Source organism: Schistocerca americana, chromosome 6, assembly GCF_021461395.2.
Source record: "Schistocerca americana isolate TAMUIC-IGC-003095 chromosome 6, iqSchAmer2.1, whole genome shotgun sequence".
Taxonomy (NCBI): Eukaryota; Metazoa; Arthropoda; class Insecta; order Orthoptera; family Acrididae; genus Schistocerca; species Schistocerca americana.
The window spans coordinates 198,746,459-198,772,790 of record NC_060124.1 but is presented as its reverse complement, the minus strand read 5'-3'; the positions used below and the strand labels follow the sequence as shown (position 1 = coordinate 198,772,790).

General features: G+C 38.1%; 1 protein-coding gene across 1 annotated transcript in view; it reads right to left on the bottom strand.

Annotated features, from left to right (window-relative positions):
• LOC124620049 (E3 ubiquitin-protein ligase Ufd4) overlaps positions 1-26,332 on the bottom strand; it is a 307,195-nt gene that overhangs the window by 20,682 nt on the left and 260,181 nt on the right. Inside the window, 5 exon segments of the mRNA XM_047146715.1 lie at positions 7,835-8,039; positions 15,584-15,812; positions 19,260-19,459; positions 21,492-21,622; positions 25,392-25,667. Coding sequence (XP_047002671.1) covers positions 7,835-8,039; positions 15,584-15,812; positions 19,260-19,459; positions 21,492-21,622; positions 25,392-25,667 — 1,041 coding nt within the window.

Genomic DNA, 26,332 nt, shown 5'->3' with positions numbered 1-26,332 from the left:
TGTGTGTGTGTGTTCTCAGTGTTGCTTGTGTGAATGTGCATGTGTTTTTCTTTTCTGATGAAGGCTTTGGCCAAACGCTTAATGCGTAACAGTCTTTTCGTTGTGTCTGCTGGCAACTTAACATGCCGTCTTTATGGTGAGCAGCAATCCATCATTTCCAACCTGGACTTCCCATTGATTGTTTCCTGTATCCTGTAATGTAATTTATTCACATAAATCATATTTTGTGAATCCCACCATGAGGAAGATACTTGCAAAATAAAAACAAATAATGTCAGTGAAGTGAGAGCAGAAGAAATTTTCACCTTAAAAAGAAATGTTGAGGAATAGAGGCTACAATAACAGCAAGAGCAAGAGGATGAGTAAATCGTCCTGATAAACCAATATTAAAATCTCTTCAACAGCAATACAGGAAGATGGTGACTCATACCTCAGCTTCTCATGAAAACAAACAGAGTGATTATATTTTTTGCCTATAACTGTGTAAGCTTTCTCAGCCATTTTCCTTGAGGTTAAGAGTTTTTCTTCCTAATACATATTAGCACTGTCTCATTTTCCACACATCTTTTCCCAAAATCTGAGCACCTTTGCAAGTTTCTTCTTCCACAGTACTTTCTCTTTAGTGTGATTTGTGTACTGCTCTTTAATGTAGGTATCTTCTGTGTGACAAGAGTTGCCATTCTTCCATCTATCCTGAACCCTTTCACTGTGGAATGGAAACTGCCTTTTTGGTACAGGTTTACCCTTTCTGTTCCCTTATCTCTTCCCTCATATGCAATGGCTAAAAAGAAGTATACTGACTGTGATTCAAGTGGTTGAATTTGAAGGTTTTTTTGATCCAACAAACAGAAACAACAGGGCATGGTCACTCCTTCCTATTTGCTTTCGTGTTCCCATTATATGTTTAGCTTGATTTGAATACGGCATTCAAAAGCCAGTTGAGAACACACACTCACTGCTCTTCTTTGTCTACAGGTTGAACAAGCTTTAGCACTTGCTTTTGCAGCCACTAGCTATTGAATGGAGGTTTTGCACTTCACTAACATTAGATTTTATAGCTCAACTGCAGGTACTGGTTCTCCAATTTCTTTGCTGCATTTGTATCAAGCTGTTTCACATGTTATGATATTTTTACCACCACAGCAGAATAACTTGAAACTGAAGGTAGGTTTAGCACTTTTTAAGCCTCTTGCACTTCAGAATACAAGATAAATCATTTTTATATATAATTCTGTCTACTACAAACAGTCAGGATACACATCCACCTCAAACAGGACATTTGAAGCCAGTTATCAGATACTTTTGCAGGTGAACATTGTTGTTGTTCTTGTTGTGTTCTTCAGTCCAGAGACTGGTTTGAAGCAGCTCTCCATGCTACCCTATCCTCTGCAAGTCTCTTCCTCTCCAAATAACTACTGCAACTTACATCCTTCTGAATTTGCTTACTGTGTTCATCTCTTGATCTCCCACCACAATTTTATCCCCCCCCCCCCCCCCTCCCCCACTACTAAATTGGTCACCCCTTGATGCCTCAGAATGTGTCCTACCAACCGATCCCTTCTTCTAGTCACGCTGTAGCACAAATTTCTCTTCTCCCCAATTCTATTCAGCACCTCCTCATTAGTTACATGATTTACCCATCTAACCTTCAGCATTCTTCTGTAGCACCACATTTCAAATACTTCTATTGTCTTCTTGTATAAACTATTTACCATCCACATTTCACATCCGTACAAGGCTACACTCTAAACAAATACTTTAAGGAAAGACTTCCTGACACTTAAATCTATACTCTATGTTAACAAATTTCTCTTCTTCAGAAGCGCTTTTCTTGTCATTGCCAGTCTATATTTTATATCCTCCCTGCTTCAACCATCATCAGTTATTTTGCTCCCCAAATAGCAAAACTCATCTACTACTTTCAAGTGTCTCATTTCCTAATCTAATTCCCTTACCATCACCTGATTTAACTCGATTACATTTCAATATCCTCGTTTTGGCTTTGTTGATGTTCATCTTACATCCTCCCATCAACACACTGTCCAGTCCAGTCAACTGCTGTTCCAAGTCCTTTGCTGTCTTTGACAGAATTACAATGTCATCGGCCAACCTCAAGGTTTTTATTCTGTTTACAGAGCAACATGTATTTTCTTGTGGTAAAGAGGCCCTTGACGTTATGTTCATTCACGTATTTGGTGCGTATACACAGAAAAATAAATAAACAAAATAAACAACAAAAAATTCCAAATTTCTCCCAGATCAAGTGAAATTTGTGACTGCATTGAGAGCTTTTTGACACGGAGGACACAGCATATTATCTTGCATGGAGAGTCATCATAAGATGCAGAAGTAACTTCAAGTGTGCCCCAAGGAAGTGTGTTGGGACCCTCGCTGTTCATGTTTTATATTAATGACTTTACAGGCAATATTAGTAGAACCTTGGACTGTATGCAGATGATGCAGTTACCTGTGATGAAGTACTATCTGAAGCTGCATAAATATTCAGTCAGAGCTTGATGAGTTTACAAGGTGGTGCAAAGATTGGCAACTTGCTTTAAATGTCCAGAAAATGTAAAACTTGTGTGTGCACTTCACAAAATGGAGAAAAAAATAAATAAATAAAGAGAAAAAAATAGTATCCAACAACTGCAATATCAGTGATTCTAAAAATACGCTTTTTCCCAGTGAAAATACAATATATACTCTGGATGAAAGACATTTTTTTCTGTGTTAAGTGACAGTATATTTTCCTTCAGAGCTGTAAAACTTATCACTCCTTTGTATGGCAAAGATTTTATACACTGGCAGAACTTCCTGGCACTTAGGAAATGAAGCCCAGCAAAAAACACAACATTTAGGAAAGATCTTAGACATTCTCCAAGATATACACTGCATATTTTTGTATAGCAAAAGTATAAATACAACTTCTACCAAATACAGTACAGTAACTTCTGAAGCACTGAAATTGAGATTGGCTGACAAAAGCGCTTGTGCAAAGCAATCGTAGTTCGTCTCATGTGATCTCACCAGCCAATGACAGGAGATATTCAGAGCACAGGTCAAGTGAGGGAGTCTGCCAATAGCAACATTACTGTTCAGCAGTATGAACACGCAAATATGAAAAGTTAATGGTTGATATTAATATACGTACAGTATAGTTACAAGAAAAGCTAAGCTTTTGCATATAACACTGGTCATCAAAGTGTTTTTGCTGCTTATTCTGAGGGTGTGACTCGGTGGATCCTAACAGCACAGATTAAAATGCAGCAACTAAATATTTCTGACAATCATGTGATTACAAATTTCATTGCTGTGCACCGAACATTTTGTGAGTTACCTGGCTGAACACACATTCCGTCGAGCATTTTGGCTTTTCAAGACCAGAGTAAAACATTCCAAGATTTGTTGTTACTAAGTACTGCATAGACTTCGTCCTAAAACCTTTGACACATTTTGCTGTTGGCAGACGTTTGTGTATGTGCTATGTTTTGTTGATGTAAATGGCACATTTTCTTTGCAACTTAAGTTTTATTTTGGTGTTATTCTCTTGTTTATGTTTTATTGACGCAGGATTATTCTGTAATAGTGGGCTAATGTAAAATTCTTTGTTAGAGTATCAGTTGTTACCAGCCAAAATTACAAAAATTCAAGTGCAAACTAAAAACAACAACAAAATCTCCAAGTACTAAAAAATTTCCAGGTTTTTCCTGGTTGCTCTAGGGTGTATACACACTGTTATTCTCATAAAAATTATATATCTCTAACCAGAAGTACGAACCAGCTACATTGAAGCTAAAAACATTGCTATAACCATCACTCATAATTTGCCTGCTCACTATCATTAACTTTTACCACTCTTTGTGTGCAACTCATCTTAGTCAGCAGTTACTAGTGAAATTTCACAAAGCTTATGCTATGTTTGAAACACACATTTTCTCTATACTCTTAACTCCAACTTAATTTTCTTTCACCAAGACACATTGTGCAGCTATCTATAAGGTTTACCTGTGTAGAAAAAATGAAAAGTATTAATTCATACAGGGGCAAGTTGAATGCGTCAAGGATATATTAATTAATGTAATCTGACAGGGTAGCGGAAAAATTTTAAACATTATAGTTGCATCTTCAATTTTTTATAACACCACCTCTCTTGTTTTAATGCTTGTAATAGAGCTCTTCTGTTCTCATTTCATCCGCTGTTGTGTACAGATGTATGTTGTTCTATATGTGCCTAATAAATAAACATGGATAGCTCGTGGAAGAAAAATATTTTATTTCTACCAGTTGCGAGAACACCTGTTCCCCTCTGTGTGCATCATGAACCATCTTCAGGATTCAGGGGAATAATCGTCAAGAAGCTGACCACCGTGTCATCATTGGCATTGTCGTATTATGAGAGATGAGAGGTAATTGTTGTTAACCCTTTTAGTGCCAAATACGATCTGATCGTGATCCAGATTTTCGGCGAAAGCTGCCAGTAACGATCTGATCGTGATGCCCTTCTCACTCATTTTTTCCGCACTTGAAGGGAAAGTTGTTAGTATTCCCTAGCCAAGACACAGAAGGAAGGCCGAAGGCACAGCATATTAATCTTCTTTTCGATTGTCAGTGCAATATGTCGAGTAAAATAAACTTCTCTGGTGTTGTTTATTTACCGAGCATTTCACAGGAGTAAGGCGTCATCGTGTAAGAAGTTGCAGTTCGATATGAGTGATTTAGACAATAATATGATAAGTAGTGGAAGTGAAGATGAATTTGCAGGATTTGCAGAAAGTGAATAGGATTATGAGATGTCCGGTGGAGAAGAGGACTCATCGTTTTCTTCTTCAAGTGACGATTGTGCGTCAGCAAATGATGACGACGACGACCAAACACAACTGAATTACAGTGCAAATACTTTTGTTGAAATACTGGGTGAGGCATCAGATAATCCGCCCCCTCCAAGCTTTGTGTATGCAGAAGCACCAGGCCCTAAACATATACCAGCAAACGCCACACCAACAGATTTTTTCAATTTATTGTTCTCGCAGCAGCTTCTTACGATTATGGTGACTCAGACTAACAGATACACTCGCCAGGTGATTCAGTCAATGCATTTATCGCCAAATTCGAGACTCAAAAAGTGGCAACCAACAACTGTAGCAGAAATGAAGGCTTTTGTAGCAGTGATTTTGAATATGGGAGTGATTAAAAAACTGACTATTTTTAGTTATTGGTCAACTGATGCAAACCTGTTGACACCGTGGTTTTCGCAAATGTTTTCATGCAACAGGTTTCAGTTGTTGCTGCGGTTCTTACATTTTGTAGACAATTCGAAACTTCACCCTCCTGGTCACCTATTGTATGATCCAACAGCAAAATTTCAAGTGTTGGTGGATATTTCCAACAATGTTTTCTGTCACTACTACACTCCACACCAGCAACTGAGTGTTGATGAAAGTCTTGTTGGAACAATGGCGCACTCACAGCTAATCCAGTACCTTCCCAATAAACATCATCACAGATGGGGAGTCAAATTTTGGATGCTGTGTGATTCAGTAGTAAATTACTGCCTAGGGTTTTATGCATACCGTGGTGCAAAATGTGATGATGACAAAAACGAAATAAAAGAGAATGGCCTGGGATATGTAGTCGTCATGAAACTACTAGCTCTTGGGAGCTACATGCAAAAAGGTTACCATGTGTTTTGCGATAATTTTTTTACATCTATTCCTATGGCAGAAAAGCTGTATTTAGTCGGCACTTATCTAAGGGGAACAATTAGAAGAAACAGGAAATTCCTGCCACGTGGTCTTCTGTCGAATTACGCTGTAGGTCAGCTAAAGTTTTTCAGGATATCTTTTATACTTCTCTGTGGCTTCAGACAGAAGAAATCACAGAGAAATCCAGTCCTCCTCGTGAGTACATCATCCTCTGTTACATCATCAGAAAAGACAATTTGCAATAGACAGTCGGTCAAGAAACCAGATGTAATTTTTGAATATAATAAGTATATGGGTGGTATTGACTCCTCGGATATAATGGCATACTGCTATTTAGATGAGAGGAGGACTGTCAAGATGTGGAAGAAGGTAGTGTTCAGCATAATTGCCAGGATGTTACTGAATGCATATGTTTTGTATAAGGAAAGCCTAAACCCCAGCGACAAACCACTGACACGGCTGAAGTTTAACAGCATAGTCATTTTCAAACTTTCTCAACAGTGGTTTCAGGCAAGGACTGCAACCACAAGTGCAATAGATATAAATGTACCTGCTCCAACAGTATATGGTGTAGAGACTCTTCCGGCGAGAAAGGAACGCTACTGTAGTGTTTGTTCTACGAAGGATAAGAAGCGGCGTCCAGGCGTCCACAAACAGCATGTGTTTGTTGCAAGAAAGGACTGCATCCTTCATGTGTTGGTCAGCATGTGTGCAACTAGTTGTCACAACTGCAACCTCACATTTGTCAGTGATTTATGACTGAAGAACTGGGAACACGTTCAAAGCAAAACAATTTTTTTGTAATGTTATGTTCTTTTTGATTTTTTCCTTAGTGAAATAAAAAATTTTGTATTCCTTTATGATGTTTTTGTTAAGGAAACTACAGAGATTCCATATATACCTGAAATTTTTGAGTATATCATCATCTGATGGGTCTCAGAGTAAACTGAAATCAAAGTTTTAATTTTTTTCGGTAAACCCTATCATGAAAATAATTTTTTTTCTCTGAAAATATATTCTTTGACAATGTGTATTGCACATATTACTGTAGCCAGCAACATTCCCTAAAAATTAAAAAAAAATTACATTCCTTTATGCATTAGTTTAGATTTTATTGCAAGTATGGCAGAGGTCTGCATTTTACTGTAAAATCGCATGGCACTTTTAACATGATCTCTTGAGAAAATGTCTGGCACTAAAAGGGTTAAGAGGAGTTACTTTGTGTTACAGAAGATTGAAAGAGGTACCTATCATCACATTCTGCATGCTGCTCGTGTGAAGTAGAAAGCTTTCAACAGGAGTTGTTGATTGTGACGTCGTCATCATCTCCCCCCCCCCCCCCCCCTCTAAATTAATTTTATTTTTATAACACCCAGAATGCAATTTCTGACTTTGTTTTAATATTAAAATAAATCCCATAATTAGTTTCTATATTTGATTTCGATGCAATTGCCACCAGGCTTCATTGAAATTAATGCAGAGGCTCATCACAATATAACTATCATGATAACTTTAATTACTAGTGCATTACCTCAGTACAGTAGCTCCATCAGACAAAACTGGAGCTTTAATTTAATTTTGACAGACAGAACTACCCTAACATACGAATTCAATATAACCACTATAAAGTCTTTGAGAAGTTTTGATATAAATGCATGCAGCTGTAAGTCCAAAATATAACAAAAACAGATTTAATAGCTTCAGTTGCATGAGGATGCAGTCGTGTGAGAGAGTTGTGTTTGCGTGTGTTTATGCAGGTGTCTGTTTTTGACAGATGTCTTACTGGCTGAAAGCTTTATCTGTGACAGTGTTTATGTTGTGCCTATCTGTGACTCAGCATCTTCACTATATGGTGAGTAGCAACTTTCTTTTTCGTAACACTGTTCCACCCTTATATTTTTATTTTTTCAAGGCTGTTTATTTGGTACTGTCTCCTAACTGTAAATTCAATCTTGCTGCCAACCTTCAATATACAAATTACATCTTATTACTATTTAGCAGTTGAGAGAACTTTATTTCGTGCTGTATTCAGGATCACTGCTTTTCTACTAAATTTTTCCATTGGACTGATAAACACATAAGTACTCATAATGTTTCTTGTTAATTAGTACAAACAGGAATGTAATACTCACCTCAAGGATGCTCTTCCTGTCAGCATGCAAACGCATGACTTGTACAGCCCAGTCTAGGAGCTTCTCACCACGAGGAACTTTGACCCTTTCATGTTTCAGTCTTCCCACACGGAATTCATGAGGGTCTTCTCGGCGGGGAGACAAACCTGGTGCTCGCTGCCGCTCAAGAGTTACATCACGTTGTGTCTGAAGCCAGACGATCGACCTGTAAAATCGAATGCAAACTGAAGGTAATTCTACTACGCAAGTTAAATATCTACACACAGAAAACATATTTCTCAACATTTGTGACAAAATAAGCATTGCACACCAACAGTAACCCTCATCCTGGCTTGTAGCAGGCAGTGTGCTACAAATTGCACTGCCCATTTTTGGCTCATGGACCAACTCAAAATTTCAGCTCGACACTTTTTTCTTCTCAGGATTAATATTAATCTTACAATTCAACATTAACTGAAATATTATTGCAAAAGTTATGCCTCAAACATGGTTCTAAGAAGAAGTAGGAGAAGGAGAAGACGTTGATGATGAAAAAGGAGGTCATCAACAATCAAAACGTTGGTCTGAACACATTTAAGTGCTCTACTGGCACAGTTTTATTGGAGGTAGCATGCCTTTGACTTTCTCCAGCCACTAGCTAAATCTGTTAACAGTTATTAGAGGACTGGCGGTATAATAAGGATTCTATGCCATGGTACAAATCGGCATTTTTCAATTGGGGCTCGGTGGGGAAGTGCTAGACTTCCATAGGTCCAGGCTCAATACCCAGTTAGTCCTCTCAGATTGTTTTCACCCTTGTCACTGTTTTTTCACTCCTGGCAATGATTTGTTAATGACAAAATAAAATGTTGCTCTGTGGTTTGGAGTCTGTGTTTAACTGTATGTCCCCTGTAAGTGGTAAGATTGGAGGATGGAAAGGATATACAGCCTCCAATGGGACCATGCCTTGTAGAGCATTGCGGAGTTTAAACTGACTTTTAGTTTGAGGACAGTTCTGTTTATATATATATATATATATATATATATATATATATATATATATGAGGTGACTTACCGAACAAAAGCGCTGGCAGGTCGATAGACACACAAACAAACACAAACATACACACAAAATTCAAGCTTTCGCAACCAACTGTTGCCTCATCAGGAAAGAGGGAAGGAGAGGGGAAGACGAAAGGAAGTGGGTTTTAAGGGAGAGGGTAAGGAGTCATTCCAATCCCGGGAGCGGAAAGACTTACCTTAGGGGGAAAAAAGGACAGGTATACACTCGCACACACGCACATATCCATCCACACATACAGACACAAGCAGACATACTTAAATTTTTCCCACGTGGAATGTTTCCTTCCATTATATATATATATATATACACTATTACAACAGTTCACAATATTATGAAAAGGATAGATTGCTACACACCATATAGTGGAAATGTTGAGTCACACATAGGCACAACAAAAGACTGTCAAACAAGTAGGCTTTAGGCCAGAAGACCACCTTTCAAACTGGACACCAAGAAGTACTACAGTTAGAAACTGTGTGTATCTTTAGGCAGCGTAACTGACAGCCTGCAAGTACCCTGATTTTATTCATCCATTATTTGAGAGTAAAAGCACTTGGAACATACAACAAACATTACAGACAATTCTGAATCTTTATGGACCTTCCTCTTGCGGATCTCCCCCTCCCCCCCTTTTCCCAAAATGCACACACAAAATGAGGGAAGGAAAAAAGTTAATCACTGACTACACTTTGGCTGCTCATGCAGTGAAACTTCAGTATCAGCCATGACTTTAAATTTATTAGTTCTTTAGTACTAACTCTATTCACAACACAATTTGCAGACACTACCTACATAATTACTGAATGTACCTGCAAAATTATATCACTGTACAACACATAGTTCAGGAGATATGTCATCATCATCATTAAGATGCATGAAAAACTTGCTTTTCCTTACAATGGGGCACAACTAAGACTATGTTCACCCACTGTTTAGCAATGAGAGGTTAACAACTTACAACAAACATGAAGCACAATTTCAAACCATTTCTCGATTAGATAGATAATGTCAAATATTTAACACATTACCTCATCTGTAATGTAATTAGAGGCTTGAAGGTGTTTTATACATGACAGTTCAATTCTTTAAAAAAATTGGTAGTTTACTGACAACAGTATCAAGCAGTGCTGTTTATATTGTTCATAAAAACGGAATCACTGACTGCTAGAAATTAGAACATACAATTACACCGAAGAGACTTTACTTAACTGTAAATTAGTGTTCTCAGCGAGGTGAGTATCATCATCATCATCATCATCATCATCTAAGACTGATTATGCCTTTCAGCGTTCAGTCTGGAGCATAGCCCCCCTTATACAGTTCCTCCATGATCCCCTATTCAGTGCTAACATTGGTGCCTCTTCTGATGTTAAACCTATTACATCAAAATCATTCTTAACCGAATCCAGGTACCTTCTCCTCGGTCTGCCCCGACTCCTCCTACCCTCTACTGCTGAATCCATGAGTCTCTTGGGTAACCTTGCTTCTCCCATGCGTGTAACATGACCCCACCATCTAAGCCTGTTCGCCCTGACTGCTACATCTATAGAGTTCATTCCCAGTTTTTCTTTGATTTCCTCATTGTGGACACCCTCCTGCCATTGTTCCCATCTACTAGTACCTGCAATCATCCTAGCTACTTTCATATCCGTAACCTCAACCTTGTTGATAAGGTAACCTGAGTCCACCCAGCTTTCGCTCCCATACAACACAGTTGGTCGAAAGATTGAACGGGGCACAGATAACTTAGTCTTGGTACTGACTTCCTTCTTGCAGAAGAGAGTAGATCGTAGCTGAGCGCTCACTGCATTAGCTTTGCTACACCTCGCTTCCAGTTCTTTCACTATGTTGCCATCCTGTGAGAATATGCATCCTAAGTACTTGAAACCGTCCACCTGTTCTAACTTTGTTCCTCTTATTTGGCACTCAATCCGTTTATATTTCTTTCCCACTGACATTACTTTCGTTTTGGAGATGCTAATCTTCATACCATAGTCCTTACATTTCTGATCTAGCTCTGAAATATTACTTTGCAAACTTTCAATCAAATCTGCTATCATAACTAAGTCATCCACATATGCAAGACTGCTTATTTTGTGTTCACATATCTTAATCTCACCCAGCCAGTCTATTGCTTTCAACATATGATCCATAAATAATATGAACAACAGTGGAGACAGGTTGCAGCCTTGTCTTACCCCTGAAACTACTCTGAACCATGAACTCAATTTACTGTCAACTCTAACTGCTGCCTGACTATCCGTGTAAAGACCTTTAATTGCTTGCAAAAGTTTGCCTCCTATTCCATAATCTTGTAGAACAGACAATAACTTCCTCCTAGGAACCCGGTCATATGCCTTTTCTAGATCTACAAAGCATACATACAATTCCCTGTTCCACTCATAACACTTCTCCATTATTTGTCGTAAGCTAAAGATCTGGTCCTGACAACCTCTAAGAGGCCTAAACCCACACTGATTTTCATCCAATTGCTCCTCAACTAATACTCGCACTTTCCTTTCAACAATACCTGCGAAGATTTTACCCACAACGCTGATTAAAGAGACACCTCTGTAGTTGTTACAATCTTTTCTGTTTCCATGTTTAAAGATTGGTGTAATTACTGCTTTTGTCCAGTCTGATGGAACCTGTCCCGACTCCCAGGCCATTTCAATTATCCTGTGTAGCCATTTAAGACCTGACATTCCACTGTATTTGATGAGTTCCGACTTAATTTCATCCACCCCAGCTGCTTTATTGCACTGCAATCTATTGACCATTTTTTCCACGTCCTCAAATGTGATCCTATTTCCATCATCATTCCTATCCCATTCTACCTCGAAATCTGAAACATTACTGATCCCATTTTCACCTACATTGAGCAACTCTTCAAAATATTCCCTCCATCTGCCCAAGGCATCCACAGGATTCACCAGCAGTTTTCCTGACCTGTCCAAAATACTTGTCATTTCCTTCTTACCTCCCTTTCGAAGACTGCTAATTACACTCCAGAATGGTTTTCCAGCAGCTTGACCCATAGTCTCCAACCTGTTTCCAAAGTCTTCCCACGATTTCTTCTTCGATGCTGCAATTATCTGTTTGGCTTTGTTTCTTTCTTCAACATAACTTTCTCTGTCTACCTGAGTTCTGGTATGTAGCCATTTTTGATACGCCTTCTTTTTCCTTTTACAGGCTGCCTTGACTGTATCATTCCACCAAGCTGTTTGCTTCATCCTACTTTTACACACTACTGTTCCAAGACATTCTTTAGCCACTTTTAGTACTGTGTCCCTGTACCTTGTCCATTCCTTTTCCAATGACTGTAATTGACTACATTCAACTAACTGGTACCTTTCTGAGATTGCTGTTATGTACTTGTGCCTGATTTCCTTATCCTGAAGTTTCTCCACTCTTATCCTCCTACATATGGACCTGACCTCCTGCACTTTCGGCCTCACAATCCCAATTTCACTGCAGATTAAATAATGATCAGTGTCATCAAAGAATCCCCTGAATACACGTGTGTCCCTCACAGCCATCCTGAATTCCTGATCTGTTATTATATAGTCGATGACAGATCTGGTTCCCCTGCCTTCCCAAGTATACCGGTGAATGCTCTTATGTTTAAAAAAGGAGTTTGTGATTACTAAGCCCATACTGGCACAGAAATCCAAGAGTTGTTTCCCGTTCCTGTTGGCCTCCATATCCTCTCCAAATTTACCCATAACCTTTTCATACCCTTCTGTTCGATTTCCAATCCTGGCGTTAAAATCACCCATGAGCAGAACACTGTCCTTGTCCTTTACTCTAACAACTACATCACTGAGTGCCTCATAAAAACTATCCATCTTATCTTGATCTGTCCCTTCACAATGCGAATATACTGACACAATCCTAATTTTCTTGCTAGACACTGTCAAATCTATCCACATCAGTCGTTCGTTTACATACCTTATTGCAACCAAGGACTTTTAAAAATGGGGTTTCAAACATGTTAACCAGACAAATTATACCATAAAACACCTGGATACTATCCTCAGGAGCCAAAGAAAATGGTACACCTGCCTAATATCGAGCAGGGCACCTGCGAGCACGCTGAAGTGCTGCAACAAGACATGGCATGGACTCGACTAATGTCTGAAGTAGTGTTGGAGGGAACTGACACCATGAATCCTGCAGGGCTGTCCATAAATCCGTAAGAGTACGGGGGGTGCATCTCTCTTCTGAACACCACAATGCAAGGCATCCCAGATACACTCAATAACGTTCTCGTCTGGGGAGTTTGGTGGCCAGCGGAACAGTTTAAATGCAGAAGAACTTTCCTGGAGCCACTCCGTAACAGTTCTGGATGTGTGGGATGTTGCATTTTCCTGCTGGAATTGCCGAAGTCCATCGGAATACACAACGAACATGAATGGATACAGCTGATCAGACAGGATGCTCACATACATGTCACCTGTCAAAGTCATATCTAAATGTATCAGGGGTTCCATATCACTCCAACTCCACATGCCCCACACCATTAAAGAGCTCTTCGGGAAAATTTTTAAGAATGGTGGTCAAACCCTACAGGATACCATCACATAAAGGCTGAAATGTGTGGAACTCCATTCAGTCGCCTCTTACGACAGGCACGAATACCTCGGGCCTATTCTTACCCCCAGACCCGCAGGGGGAGGGGGAGGAAGGGGGTGGACGAGACGGGACGAAATGATGCATCCTTTGAGAGGACACTGCAGATTTATTCAGTATACCCCTAATAAGCCTGCAAATTATGGGATCAAGATTGATGTCTTATGTGATGCCAAAACATTTTACACCCTGAACTTTGAAATTTATTGTGGCAAGCAGATGCCAGGACCCTACCTGAAGTCTAATAAGCCTGATGACATTGTGCAAAGATTAGTGACACCAATTGAGAAAACAAACAGAAATCTTACAACTGACAATTACTACAGTAGCTACCATCTGGCTTAAAATGTACTTGGCAAAGGTTTGACTTTCTTGGGAACCATGGGGGAAAAAAAGAGGATATGAAGGAAACAGCTCAAGAATTCCAAGCCAATAAAACCTGGGAAGTCCAGTCATGTCTCTTCGGTTTTCAAGACGATTTCTGTATGGTCTTGACTGTTCCTAAAAAGAACAAAGCTGTGATTTTTTATCGACAATGAACAGCAGAAATAAAATAGGTTAAGAGACTAAGAAATCAAGAATGAATTTGGACTACAATGCTACCAAAGGAGGAGTAGGCACTGTAGATCAGATGTGCCCATCCTACAGTACTTCCAGAATAAAGCAATGATGGCCACTTGCACTTTCCTACAGACATCTCGATATTGCTGGGATAAATACAAACATTATTTTCAAATTCAACAATCCTGATAATAAAGAAAGAAGATGAATTTTTTAAAACACATTGCTCTGGACCTTATGGAAGAACATTTGAATCAATGAGCATTACTAGAGACACTTCCCTAGGATATTCACACCTTCTTGACTAAATATAGGCACAAAGAAGAGAAGACCAAGGAGCCCAAGGAGCTAACAAAACCTGGAATTTGTTAAATATGTGGCAGGCATAAAAACGACAGAACCAAAACAGTATGTATGAAATGCAAGAAAAATATTTGCAAGAAACATAGTGTCATAGATACAAAATGCGTGCAATGTGAAAGTGAGCTTCAGATGGAAGTTGACTAATTTATTCACAATCATAAACAGTAGTGGGAGTTTATGAATGCTCGATTTCATAATGTGTCCCCTTGTTACTTTCTTTCATGTGAATCAGTGTAATTAGGTGATACAATTAAAAGTACCATGAAGGCAATAAAGAATATCTGCTTGTTATAAATTACTATGACAAAAATAGGCAATTGTGAAGGCAACATATAAATAAAAAGATTATTTTTATAGAGCCATGAAATGTTTTATGTTTACTCCAATAAAATGTAACTGGCAATTATATAAAGCTTATTTTTCCTTAGGTTAAAACTGTAGTCCTAATTGCAGTGTAAAAGCTGCAACACTCTCACTCATGGAAGTATGAAAGGCGTGCCCACCAGAGGGTTAATTCTCTGCATCATTTTGGGAGTCATGTAACTGTGGCAAGATGTATAAACAAAACTTGTAAGCACAGAGTGTGGTGAGAATTATTCACATTATGAGATAGATACAGCATCCAACAAATAGATACTTATCACTGTAAGTAAATGTGAATAATGTGAATAAATGTCAGTAATTCCCACCACACTCAGTGCTTACAGGTTTTGCCTTGCCAGAGCGACATGACTCCCACACTGCTGCAGACAATTAATAAATATGTACATTCTGGTGACTAATCGCTAGGCAGTGCGAAACCAGTAATGGACTACTAAAAAAATTGAAGAACAAAACAAAAGGTGACTGGTTGCCGTAATTTCAAGAAACCTTTACAATATTCCCACATATCAAATGAAAGAAGACTCTTCCCGAGACTCCGGACAAGTGTGACACACAGATATTCATCTTGCAAGAGTAGCTTAAAGCCAGGAGTCAGTCATCATGAAATAGATAATAGATGGAGTAGTACACCACAAAAATCACCGAGACTTTCAGAAACTCTGCTAGTTATTTATTTATACTAGCTTTACTGTAATTCAGCCCTGAAAGTGCCACTTAACAATCACTAAGTTTTAGTATTAACTAACCTTGAAGCGCCAAATGCAGTACAATTGAAGTATAGCTGTCTTGTCTCAAAGGGAAAGAGGAATGGACAAGATCGGTTGAGTTCTTCACACCACGATGGAAGTGCCCCTGATGACAGCACCAGAGGATCCTGTATCTGTTGTAGCAATTTATTGGTTATCTTCTTACTAGTGAATTCTTCAATAGCTAAGTGACCTTCACTGTCTTCAATTTCATTTTCATTCTCTGCCTCTGTTATAAAAACCAAATATAAATGTATTTTTCTTAAAGAAAGTTAGTCTTCTAAACACATTAATGCAACAACAAAAAAAGAAACTATAAAAACCATTGTAGTTTGTTTCCCAAAAATAATGTAAAATGCATAAAACAAGCTACACATAGGAAGAAACTTAGAACACTGTGATATGCTAGTTGCTTCAATTATATAAGCTCTGAAACAAAACTTCAAAATAACAATGATCCTTCACCTTATCTCACTTCCTGTATGGCACTCTTAAATAAAGGTATTAAATCTATAATTACAAATGTCTCCCCAACAATTGTGCACCAAAACCAGCACGTCTGCTTGCACCCCCAATCAATCACACATTTGCCTCTGTGAAACTGGACCAAAGATGGATGGTTGGGGTTCATGAACACAAAATAAATAAGGAACATTACAGTTGAATGACGTAATATCAACGAAGTCATTACACAGAGTACTTGCTCAAAATGAATCAACGATGAAGCAGAAAACTGAGTTTGTTCCAGGGTAACTATGTAACTATGGCTGGACGAGTGAATGAATCCTGTTCCTTACAAATATGAGGACATACCTTGCCTGCTGCTGTGGAAGGGTTTTCAAGCAGCATACATTTAAAGGGTGGATAGTAGTACTTTAGGCAGACTGTGTAGGAGAGAGAGAGAGAGAGAGAGAGAGAGAGAGAGAGAGAGAGAGAGAGAGAGCGGAACTTATAAAAGCAACCCTCGGACAGGATAGCGAGCTAAGTAGGCATATGTGAGGGAAATACTATAACCGACAGGTAGCACAGGCTGAAATATACAGTTGAAGGCAGAAGTAAAACATGTATGATTTGATTTCATCTCAGTTAAAGAGGAAGCTTAAAGTATAACATCTTGTCAAATCTAAATCATCAGACCAGGGAAAGAATTCAAAGATAGGAAAGGAAATCAGCCAGAACGTAGCAGAGGAACCTGTTGGCACATTTACCTGAATTGATTTAAAGAAACAGTGGAACATGTCAATCCAGATGACCAAGCAGAAATCTCAATAGCACTTATCCTAAATTGGGGTGCCCTGTATCTACTCTGCAGAATCTCAGCTGGTCACACCTTGAGAGTTCCAGGGCACTAACTATCTGATGTAGTACTTCAAGAATGTTATTCTCCATACCTATTCATGAAGAATGTTGTGCAAGAAAATACAGTGATGTGATTACAATAAAATAATTACAGATAGCATAGAACTGCAGTGTGATCACTTACACTTGTAGAAAACAGGGAAGAGAGTTCTATGGGTGCCACAGGATCTATCAAGTATTTTATGGAACCGGGTGGGTGATGGGGTGGAAACATTTAGTTTTAAGTGCCAATTAAAGAAATTGTATCCCCAGTAGACGGACTGCAGCATCGGGTAGTACTGTATCAGGAAACAAGTGCTTGAGTATAATTTTCTGTTTCGTATTGTAGTGCGGTCAACTAAAGATACTTGTCTCCAGGAAAAACTTACAATGGATGCCATACAGAAATATCCACGAGGCCATCACATTTTTTTTGTTGTCCACCAAATGCTACAAAAGGGCAAAGTTTGATTGATTTTTTTCTCATTTGTCATGAAAGTAACTTGGGTCACCTGTGAACACTCATACCACTGTCTGTAATTTTTGCTGTCTTTCGCTATCAATACTGCTTACTTGCTTGTGCCCATGATCTGTGGTACACTACAGTTTAAAACAACTGAAAATGTTACCAACAAGTAGGGATAAGAAAGAATAGTTATATTTTGTGGCAAAATTCTGTATCATTCTTTTGCAAAACTGGTTTGTTGTTGCCAAGTCAACTTTTTAATTTTTTATTATTATTTTATTTTTGCTTTAGCTGAGTTCAATCTCTTTTTTGTTAAATTTCGATGTGATTTTTGTCAACTTTGATGCTATTTTCATAATTACATCAAAGTTTGTTATGCAGAAAATGTTCATTTTATGATCATACAGATACCATAGTCTTGAGGAGATTAGAAGTGAACAAGCAATTTTCACGTTTAATTACTCAGATTTATTACTTTTTATACAGGAAAACTACAAATTTCATGATCTCTCATAAAAATCACCAATTTAATTAAAAGCAACTAATTTTGCATTACAGTTTTCACATTATTTTCTTGTCCCTTTTCATGAGCAATTGAAAGAAAAACCAACATACAGTTTCCAAAACGTTAACATTTCACCTGCTTGCAGGGTATGTTTATGATACAGTTTTGCTGCTGGCACTTTCCTGATCACCAGGAGCCTCGTTATATTCATGCTGCAGCCTTACTGCTGGTCGGGAGTAATTACCCTGCAGTTAATCACATAGCTAGCAGAATTAAAAAGGGTGCCGGTGGAGTGACCTTGAAACAGCCAATCACAACTCAAGTTTCGGAACATACAATGATGGTTGTGAAATGAAACACAAACCACCTTGAAACTGTTGCCTCGTGAAGATCACAGCGAGCAGTGGGGAGAACAGTGACAGTGCAGGGTAAATGGGCTGGTAAGACTCCGTGGGTTTGATTCACTTCAGGAGGCCATGCTGGCAAGGTGGAAGCATCAACACACCCTAAGTTACTCATTAAACCCTTTCCTTCTCTTCCAATCAAGTTGCCCATATTTAAATTATTATCTACAATGCAATTAACTACGTTTGTTTCCTATAAAAATGCATACATAATAGTGACGATACTATCTACAAACCTATAAGAAGACAAAGTTCAGCATTTCATATTATTATAGGGCTGAAAGAATGTTCCTGAAGAGGAATAAAAATAATTATCTTCACTCAACACACACACACCCTACTTAAACAAACATCTGAGAAGGAAGTGCAGTTTTGGGATTATGCAAACAAAACATTTTTTTTGTAAATACTAGGTAATTGTCTGAAGATGCACAAAGGTCACATTCTTTTTTTCTCCCTTCACTGCTGTAGGCTTTAACACAGAGTGATGTTAAAGTTCAGGTTATTCCCATCAATCAAAGAATATGGTGACAACAAAGGCAACAATCAGAAAATGTAATTACATTCTATGACATAATTCATTTTATTCATCATAATCTAGTGACTTTTGGTTTTGGGATTGGGCAACACTGAAAAGTAAGAATTACAAACAGCAACCAAATCAGTAACACATATTAAGCATAAAATTCTTCACTGTTGGATTCACTTGGGACAAACTAACAGGTCAATCTATACATGTGTGTAGAATTTAATTACGAACATGCGAAACATGGAAAGTCACATAACTTTTAACACTGCATTGTTCACATTCTGCAAGAAAACAGCTCTCTAACATAGTAATACCTACACAGAAATTCATGCCCAAGACTCAAGTTATATTTAATCATAAATAAATAAAAAAAAAACATTTTTTAAATATGAGCCCCCTCAATAAAATGCAGAGGAGAATCTAATAAAGCTTACCTTCATCTTTAAATGTGCTGATGACAAAAAGATGCCTGAGAAGTTGCAGCACATCATCAACACTGCAGGCAGGCGGCATGGTTGGTGTCGCAGGAGTAGAAGGTGAAGTAGTACTTGAAGGAATACTGCTCTGGTGTGTTGAATCTACATTTTGTTGATCCTCTTGTCCAGGTGTGCTGTCATCTTCGCGATATACTATGCTGTACCACAAGAGACACATGCAACAATAATAAGCAGCCCTATAACAACATTAATATGATCATCAAGTTAAACTTTGTCATGGAGTCCGTGAACAGTGCAACAAATTAACTCATCACATCCCACTGTATGATGTATCATACGCATTCTCTTCTTATACACATCTGTTTCCAGCAGATCATGTCAACAACTGTAACATTTCTTATAACTTTAATTGTTAGTTTGGAAGTCCATGGCTGAAAACAACAGTTAACAGAGAAGAACAGGATTGCTTACTACCTGGTAGAAAGCATTTGTTCTAGTGCTATTAATTCTGCCACTTCTCGTAACGGCTAGGTGACATGTATAATAAAATTACGATGTATATTTTTGTACCTTTGCTCATATTATTACAGATTACTAATTTGGATACTAAAATACATAGAATAAATTTAAAATGATTACTTTATCAGCACTGTTGCGTGATTGGCTTGTATCAGTATGTACGAAATATCATATTTTATTTCAGACAAAATTTGGAAAAGCAGAGACATTTAGAAGAGCTTTTAAATATCCTGTACTCCACAGAAGCAGAAGAAGAAGATGATGATGACTATAAACTTTTACTGATACATTGATACCTCTCAGGAGCTTGAATTTGTGTTATTCAACCAATTGATGGTGATGACAGTGAAAAAGACGATGTGAGTACTGATTCAGAAGGACAGCCCATCGCTTTGTCTAGTCTCAGTTGCCCACCCGCAGCTGTAGCATCATTTTGGTGCAGCCTTCTATACAAACCCATGATCTTTCTCGGTTTCAGTCAACTCCAGAGTCCATGGGGCATTTTATAGGTGGAACTAACATTGTCTGCTGCTCCTGTAGTCCATACTTGCTTCCAAAAGGAAGCCAGATATAAACTATAAACCCATGCATTTGTCAGTCCCCCCCCCCCCCCCCCCCCCCCTTTTTTTCCTTCTTAGGCTGGGTGCTGAGCAGGTCTGTTGAGTCTATACAGGTTGTTTACCCCTAACAGATCTTGTACCACTCTTTCCAGTTCATCACTGTGCCAGAGCACTGATTGTGCATTTAAATGTGCATTTAATAGTAAATTTTGTTTGCTTGCATAGTTTATAATTATACTAATACTGACTGCATAACTTCCTGTTTCACGAAAGTACTGACCAAAAACTGACTGGAGCCATGTTCCACTGTCCCCTGCTAACTCTATTCTATAGGGTACAGTGTTTGGGTACCTTATGGATAGCACATTTCAGAATTAGTTACTATGACTGCCACCATGATTACGCACCATCCTGCTACCATGATCACGCACCATCCTCATTTAATGCTCAACAAACACATTTACAGCAATCCTCTTGTTTGCCTGATAAAGAAACCTTCAGTTCTGACAGTTACTTGCAGCTTGCGTAAGTTTTTATTGGTCTGCCTGCTAAGTACAACTGGTAAGTACAACTTCCCTTTATTTACATCATTACCCACGAACATTAGTTTATGAAGGTTACAGAGTTTCGGTGATTGCTAATCTCATTGCAAGTGCTGTTATGTCTGGCGAAAATGCTACAACCCAGTTTGTTCAAACTGGTGAAAAAGATAACTAGTTCCCATAAAACAATGTTCTATTAGTTGTGGTTACCTAACTACAAATGAATATATCACAGCATTACAAGGTATTTTAAATACTACTAATTGGTATCTGCAAAGACTGAGTTATTGTTGAAAGGAAACGAGGTCCTCAAGCTGCTCATGATTATTCCTGTGTGTGTGTGTGTGTGTGTGTGTGTGTGTGTGTGTGTTTTTTACAAAGTGTATAGGGTTTAGACGTGTAGAATGACTCGATCATACCATACTGTTTCTGACATTTCCACACATTCATGGAGGGGGCTCTAGCTATATACAATGTGTAATCTGATATAAATTCTTAGCTAAATAGCTGCTTATATCATTTTCAAAATATGCACTAGATTTAAACCTACTGAAAATTATAAGAATTTATGAATAATGTCAACTTACTTATAAAGAATGTCAACTTACGTGTATACTGGTTCCCATATACGTCGCAGCTTTTCTTGCCTTGTTCCAAGTTCTGCACTTTGGACAAGCTGTTGTACAGCTCTGAATATTGTCCAGTTACGGTCTGTTAATGGTACTTCAACATCAGGAACCTAAACACACAGAAAAGAAAGCATTATTTACAAATTGCTTATACTTGAGTTTGTGTTAATAATAGAAAAGTTAATTATATGGTGATGACGCAGTAGTACTGTTGTTGTTTATGAGTAAAAGACTGATACATGAGCTAAGGAAATACTAAATTAATATAAATATACCACCACTTCAAAATGTTCTGAGACTTACAAGCGATGTCGGCACAGTAACTACAGTGGTGGCTTGAACCAACAACTGTAAACAACAGATATGCATTCAGACAGTCAGTTGTTTGTAAGCAGTGGCTATGGGACTGTGTTGTGTCAATGTTTTTGTATTCCACATAGCAAATGAGCAACAGCTGTAAATCGAGTGTCCATCATATTCTCGACAATGTTTTTAAGAAGAAAATGTATGTGCAAACTCAAGCCATTAACAATATTATGAAAAGGATAGATTGTTACTCACAATATTGAGGGTACACCGAGTCACGGACAGGCACAACAAAAAGACTGGTACACATTTGAGCTTTCGGCCAACAGGCCTTTTCCTAAAACAGAAAACAATCACACACACACACACACACACACACACACACAAAAATTCACAACACATACACAGCCACTGCCTTTGTCTCTGTCTCTGTCCTCAGCAGCCAGAAACAGTGGTTATGTGTGTGAGAGATGTGCTTGCATGAGCGCGCGTGTGTGTGTGTGTGTGTGTGTGTGTGTGTGTGTGTGTGTGTGTGAGCGCGCGTGTGTGTGTGTGTGTGTGTGTGTGTGTGTGTGTGTGTGTGTGTGTGTGTGCGCGCGTGTGTGTGTGTTTTCTACTTCAGAAGAAGGCATTTTGGCCAAAAGCTCAAATGTATAGCAGTCTTTTTGGTGTGCCTGTCTGTGGGTCAACATCTCCTCTGTATGGGGTAGCAATATATCCTTTTTGAAATATTGTAGCTACTACAAACTAGTTTTTCCATTGCCAATGTGATAAGCAAGTTGAAAGACATAACAAATGAAGACTTTTCTAACATTTTCACAGGGCTGTATGAACATTCTGCACATTGAAGTCAAGGGAGGGGGGAGCTGATGCATTCAAACAATCATCTTAACTTTTATCTATTTTTGTTAATTCAGTCTTGATTATTTTTTTTTTTACTGACCTGGGTATTTAGTAGAAAAATAGCTTCAAATGATTTAATATTACTGCTATTATACGATGAACTATTATCTTTACACATTCTGCAAATATAATTGTTTTTATACTCAATATGAAACATTTCACTGACTTCACGCGCGCATGCTGTACCTCGTGTCAAGTGAAAATGGCCTTTTTTCCAACAATAACGGGGGTGAGCAACTCAAAACTGCATAGAATTTTGTATTATTCACATGATCATTATACAATTCTCCCTCATGCCAATACAACCAATTGATGCTCTCATCAACATACAATCACATGTAAAACAACATTTTGGACCGAACGAAGTGTGATCCTCTGGTAATGGTGCCACTGCATTTGGTGTGGAGGGGTATGGGGTCAGCATACCACTCTCCCAGCATTGACATTTTTTGTGACCTGGAGCCCTACTTAGCCAAGTATCTCCTCGATTGGCACTTATAATCACTGGCAATACGTAAAGACTATCACATTTATGGTTGAGGGATGAAGTTTAATGCCTGGTCACCGTTTAAGTTACTACGGACCGAGTGTGATTTTTGGACTGTACAAGTATAGGAAAGCAATTCAACCATTTATTACCAAAACTGTTCCTGAGAGGTAAAACGGGAAGAGAAGTTGCAGGCTACTCCAACTGTTCTTAAAATGCTCAAGAACCATCTGAATTCATCTAATGTTGGTTGAAGGCTTTTTGGGTTAGATGCTTGGCTGAGAGAAAGCCTGCTAATCAAATTGTGTGTTGAAGGAGTATTGTCGCAGTTGTGCAACTGGATTCACAATAATTTCCTGAAAGGTCATAGTTCATAATAACTGACAAAGTCACTGAGTGATATATGGAATTTCCAACAAAGTGTTATAGACCCTCTTCTGTCCCTGATCTAAATAAACTTATTTAGGACACAATCTGAGCAGCCCTCTTAGATTGTTTGCATGATGCTGTCATTTACCATCTAGGAAAGTCAATAGAAGATCAAAATGACTTAGGAAAGATACCTGTAAGGTGCGATAAGTGGAAACTGACTCTAAACAATAAAAAGTATGTTGTCATCCACATGGGTACTGAAGGAAATCCGTTATATTTCAGTTCTACAACAAATCTCACAAAATTAAAGGTTGCTGATTCAACTAGGTACCTAAGGATTACAATTACAAAGAACTTAAACTAGAACCATCACATAGAAAATGTTGGTGGGGGAAGGCAAACTGAAGATGACAGAACACTTAGAAGATGCAACAGTTCTACTAGACTGTTTACACTACACATGCCCACCCCTTCTGGAGTACTGCTGCGCAGTACAGGAGCATTGCCAGATAGGATTAATGGACGACATTGACAAAGTTCCAAGAAGGGCAGCTGTTTTGTGTTATTGTGCAACAGGAGAGAGATTACCGTCGATATGACATGTGATTCGAGGCAACAATCATTAAAATATAGGAGTTTTTCATTATGTCAAGATATTTTCGTGAAATTTTAATCAATAATTTTCTCCCGATTCCCACTACATAGTGTGACTTGATCATAATAATAAAACAAGAAAAATCACAACCTGTACAGAAAGATTTAAGCAACTGTTTTTCCCACGTGCTATTTGAGAGTGCAACGGTAGAGAAATTGTCTGAAAGTGGTTTGATAAACCCTGTGTCAGGCAGTTAAGTGTGAATTGCAGAGTTACGTAGCAAAAAAAGAAGGATATCACCTAGTGCTACTTAAGGAAACCAATGACAACCTAAAGCTGCATGACCGCATGTACATTTGAACACAGTCCCTCTTGAATTAAATACGAGTGTCATTATCACTGCACCATCTCTTTCAGTGATTTTATCTAGGTCTTAGCCTATCATCTTTTTAATAATAAAAAGCATAACAATTTCTATAAAGAAATTTCCACCATTTGACTGTAAATTACTGTTCATTTATTTCACACAATCAGCTTTAGAGCCTGTTTAGACAGAATGGACATCCTGCAAGAGCTCAGCTAGCACTTTAGAATGGTTATAAAGCCAAAATCGTGATGGCATGACCAGTAATTTACAACCAAATGGTGGAAATTTCTTTCAAAAAGTTCTATACAAATGATTCTGCCAATGTGGCTTATAAATAATATAATTGTAACTGTTGTGTTTGACTCTCGAATTTACAATTAAAAAATAGAAACATGGTTACAAACTACACTATGTTAACTATCACAGCATTTTGAGTCAGGCAAACACATGAAGAATACAACAGTAACTGATAAAAAACAAACCATCAATACAGCTCTAGTATGGATGTACAGTCTTGTGACTCTGAATTAATAAAATTTTCTTGAATTCATCAATTGACAACGACCAAGAAGTAATCAACAGAAAGCAAATTGAGTTTTAATACTTAAAGTGAGAAAAAACTAATTTAATCAGTGTTTCAGATGGTTACAAATTTTATTTCCCAAAGATAATAACATAAATTGAAGTTAAGGATTATAGAAACATATATTTTACAATTTCCCTACATAAATTTCCAACAAAATTTATTACAGATGAATAATTGGGAAATGTGGTTTTCTATTTCTTCATATCCATCACGATGGCAACGACATGCAATCCTACTCTTTCTCAACAGAAAGAATTACCTACCCCGTGCTGGTTTGGTCCTCGTAATGATAGTTTGAGGCGGGGCTGCGGCACTGTCTCTACATCTGAGCTGCTCCCAACACTGATACAACTGCTCTCCCCACTTGAACTTTCATCTGATCCAGGTGGAGGAACTTCCAAATCTGATGTCTGATTAACATTAGTGCGGCCCGGTCGTGGATCAAACGCAGGTATAAGTGCCGAAAATTGCCTTTTCAGGACAAAGTCATCATCCCACGAGCGTCGTTTACCACCTCTAACTTCGTATCCTTCTTCCTCCTGTTAAAACAGAAAACCAAATTCGATTTCCAATGGTGAAAAATACCAGCACCAAAAAACATTACAGTATGTGTTTGTTGCATAACCAGTTAACAAACAATCACACATAATGAGACAAAGAGTGCCATTTTTGTAAGAATGATGAGTTCAACATGTTTCATAAAAATGTTTGTTGAAGGATATGAACAAACTAGAGAAAATACTAGATACCTGATCACCTGTAAAAAAGCTATTCATCAGTTGTGTAATTTCACCTTAATATTAGCATTTCATAAACATGTCACCAGAAAATTGTTTTTAAGCATGTAAATTTAAGTAGATAATGAATATTAACTCTACATACAATACATGCTTTGTAACAAACTAGTACTTAAGCAAGTGGTAGCAGAATGTTTCATACCGAGTCTTATAAGCTAAATGTTGTATCTCGTGGTTTTTGACACTACTGCTGACTTGTACTGTCAATCATACTTCTCTGATTCAGTTTGGTGTCCAAGTCTGCCACCAACTGTATTACTGAATGGCTAACCAGTTTCATGGTTCTTGGTGCAAAGACTCAGTTGCAAATTGCCTATATAACAGCTTCCAGGGGCAACAAAAATTTTATTTTTAATATTTTATATAATTACTGACTGAATTTAAAATTCTGTCATGATCTACTCGTT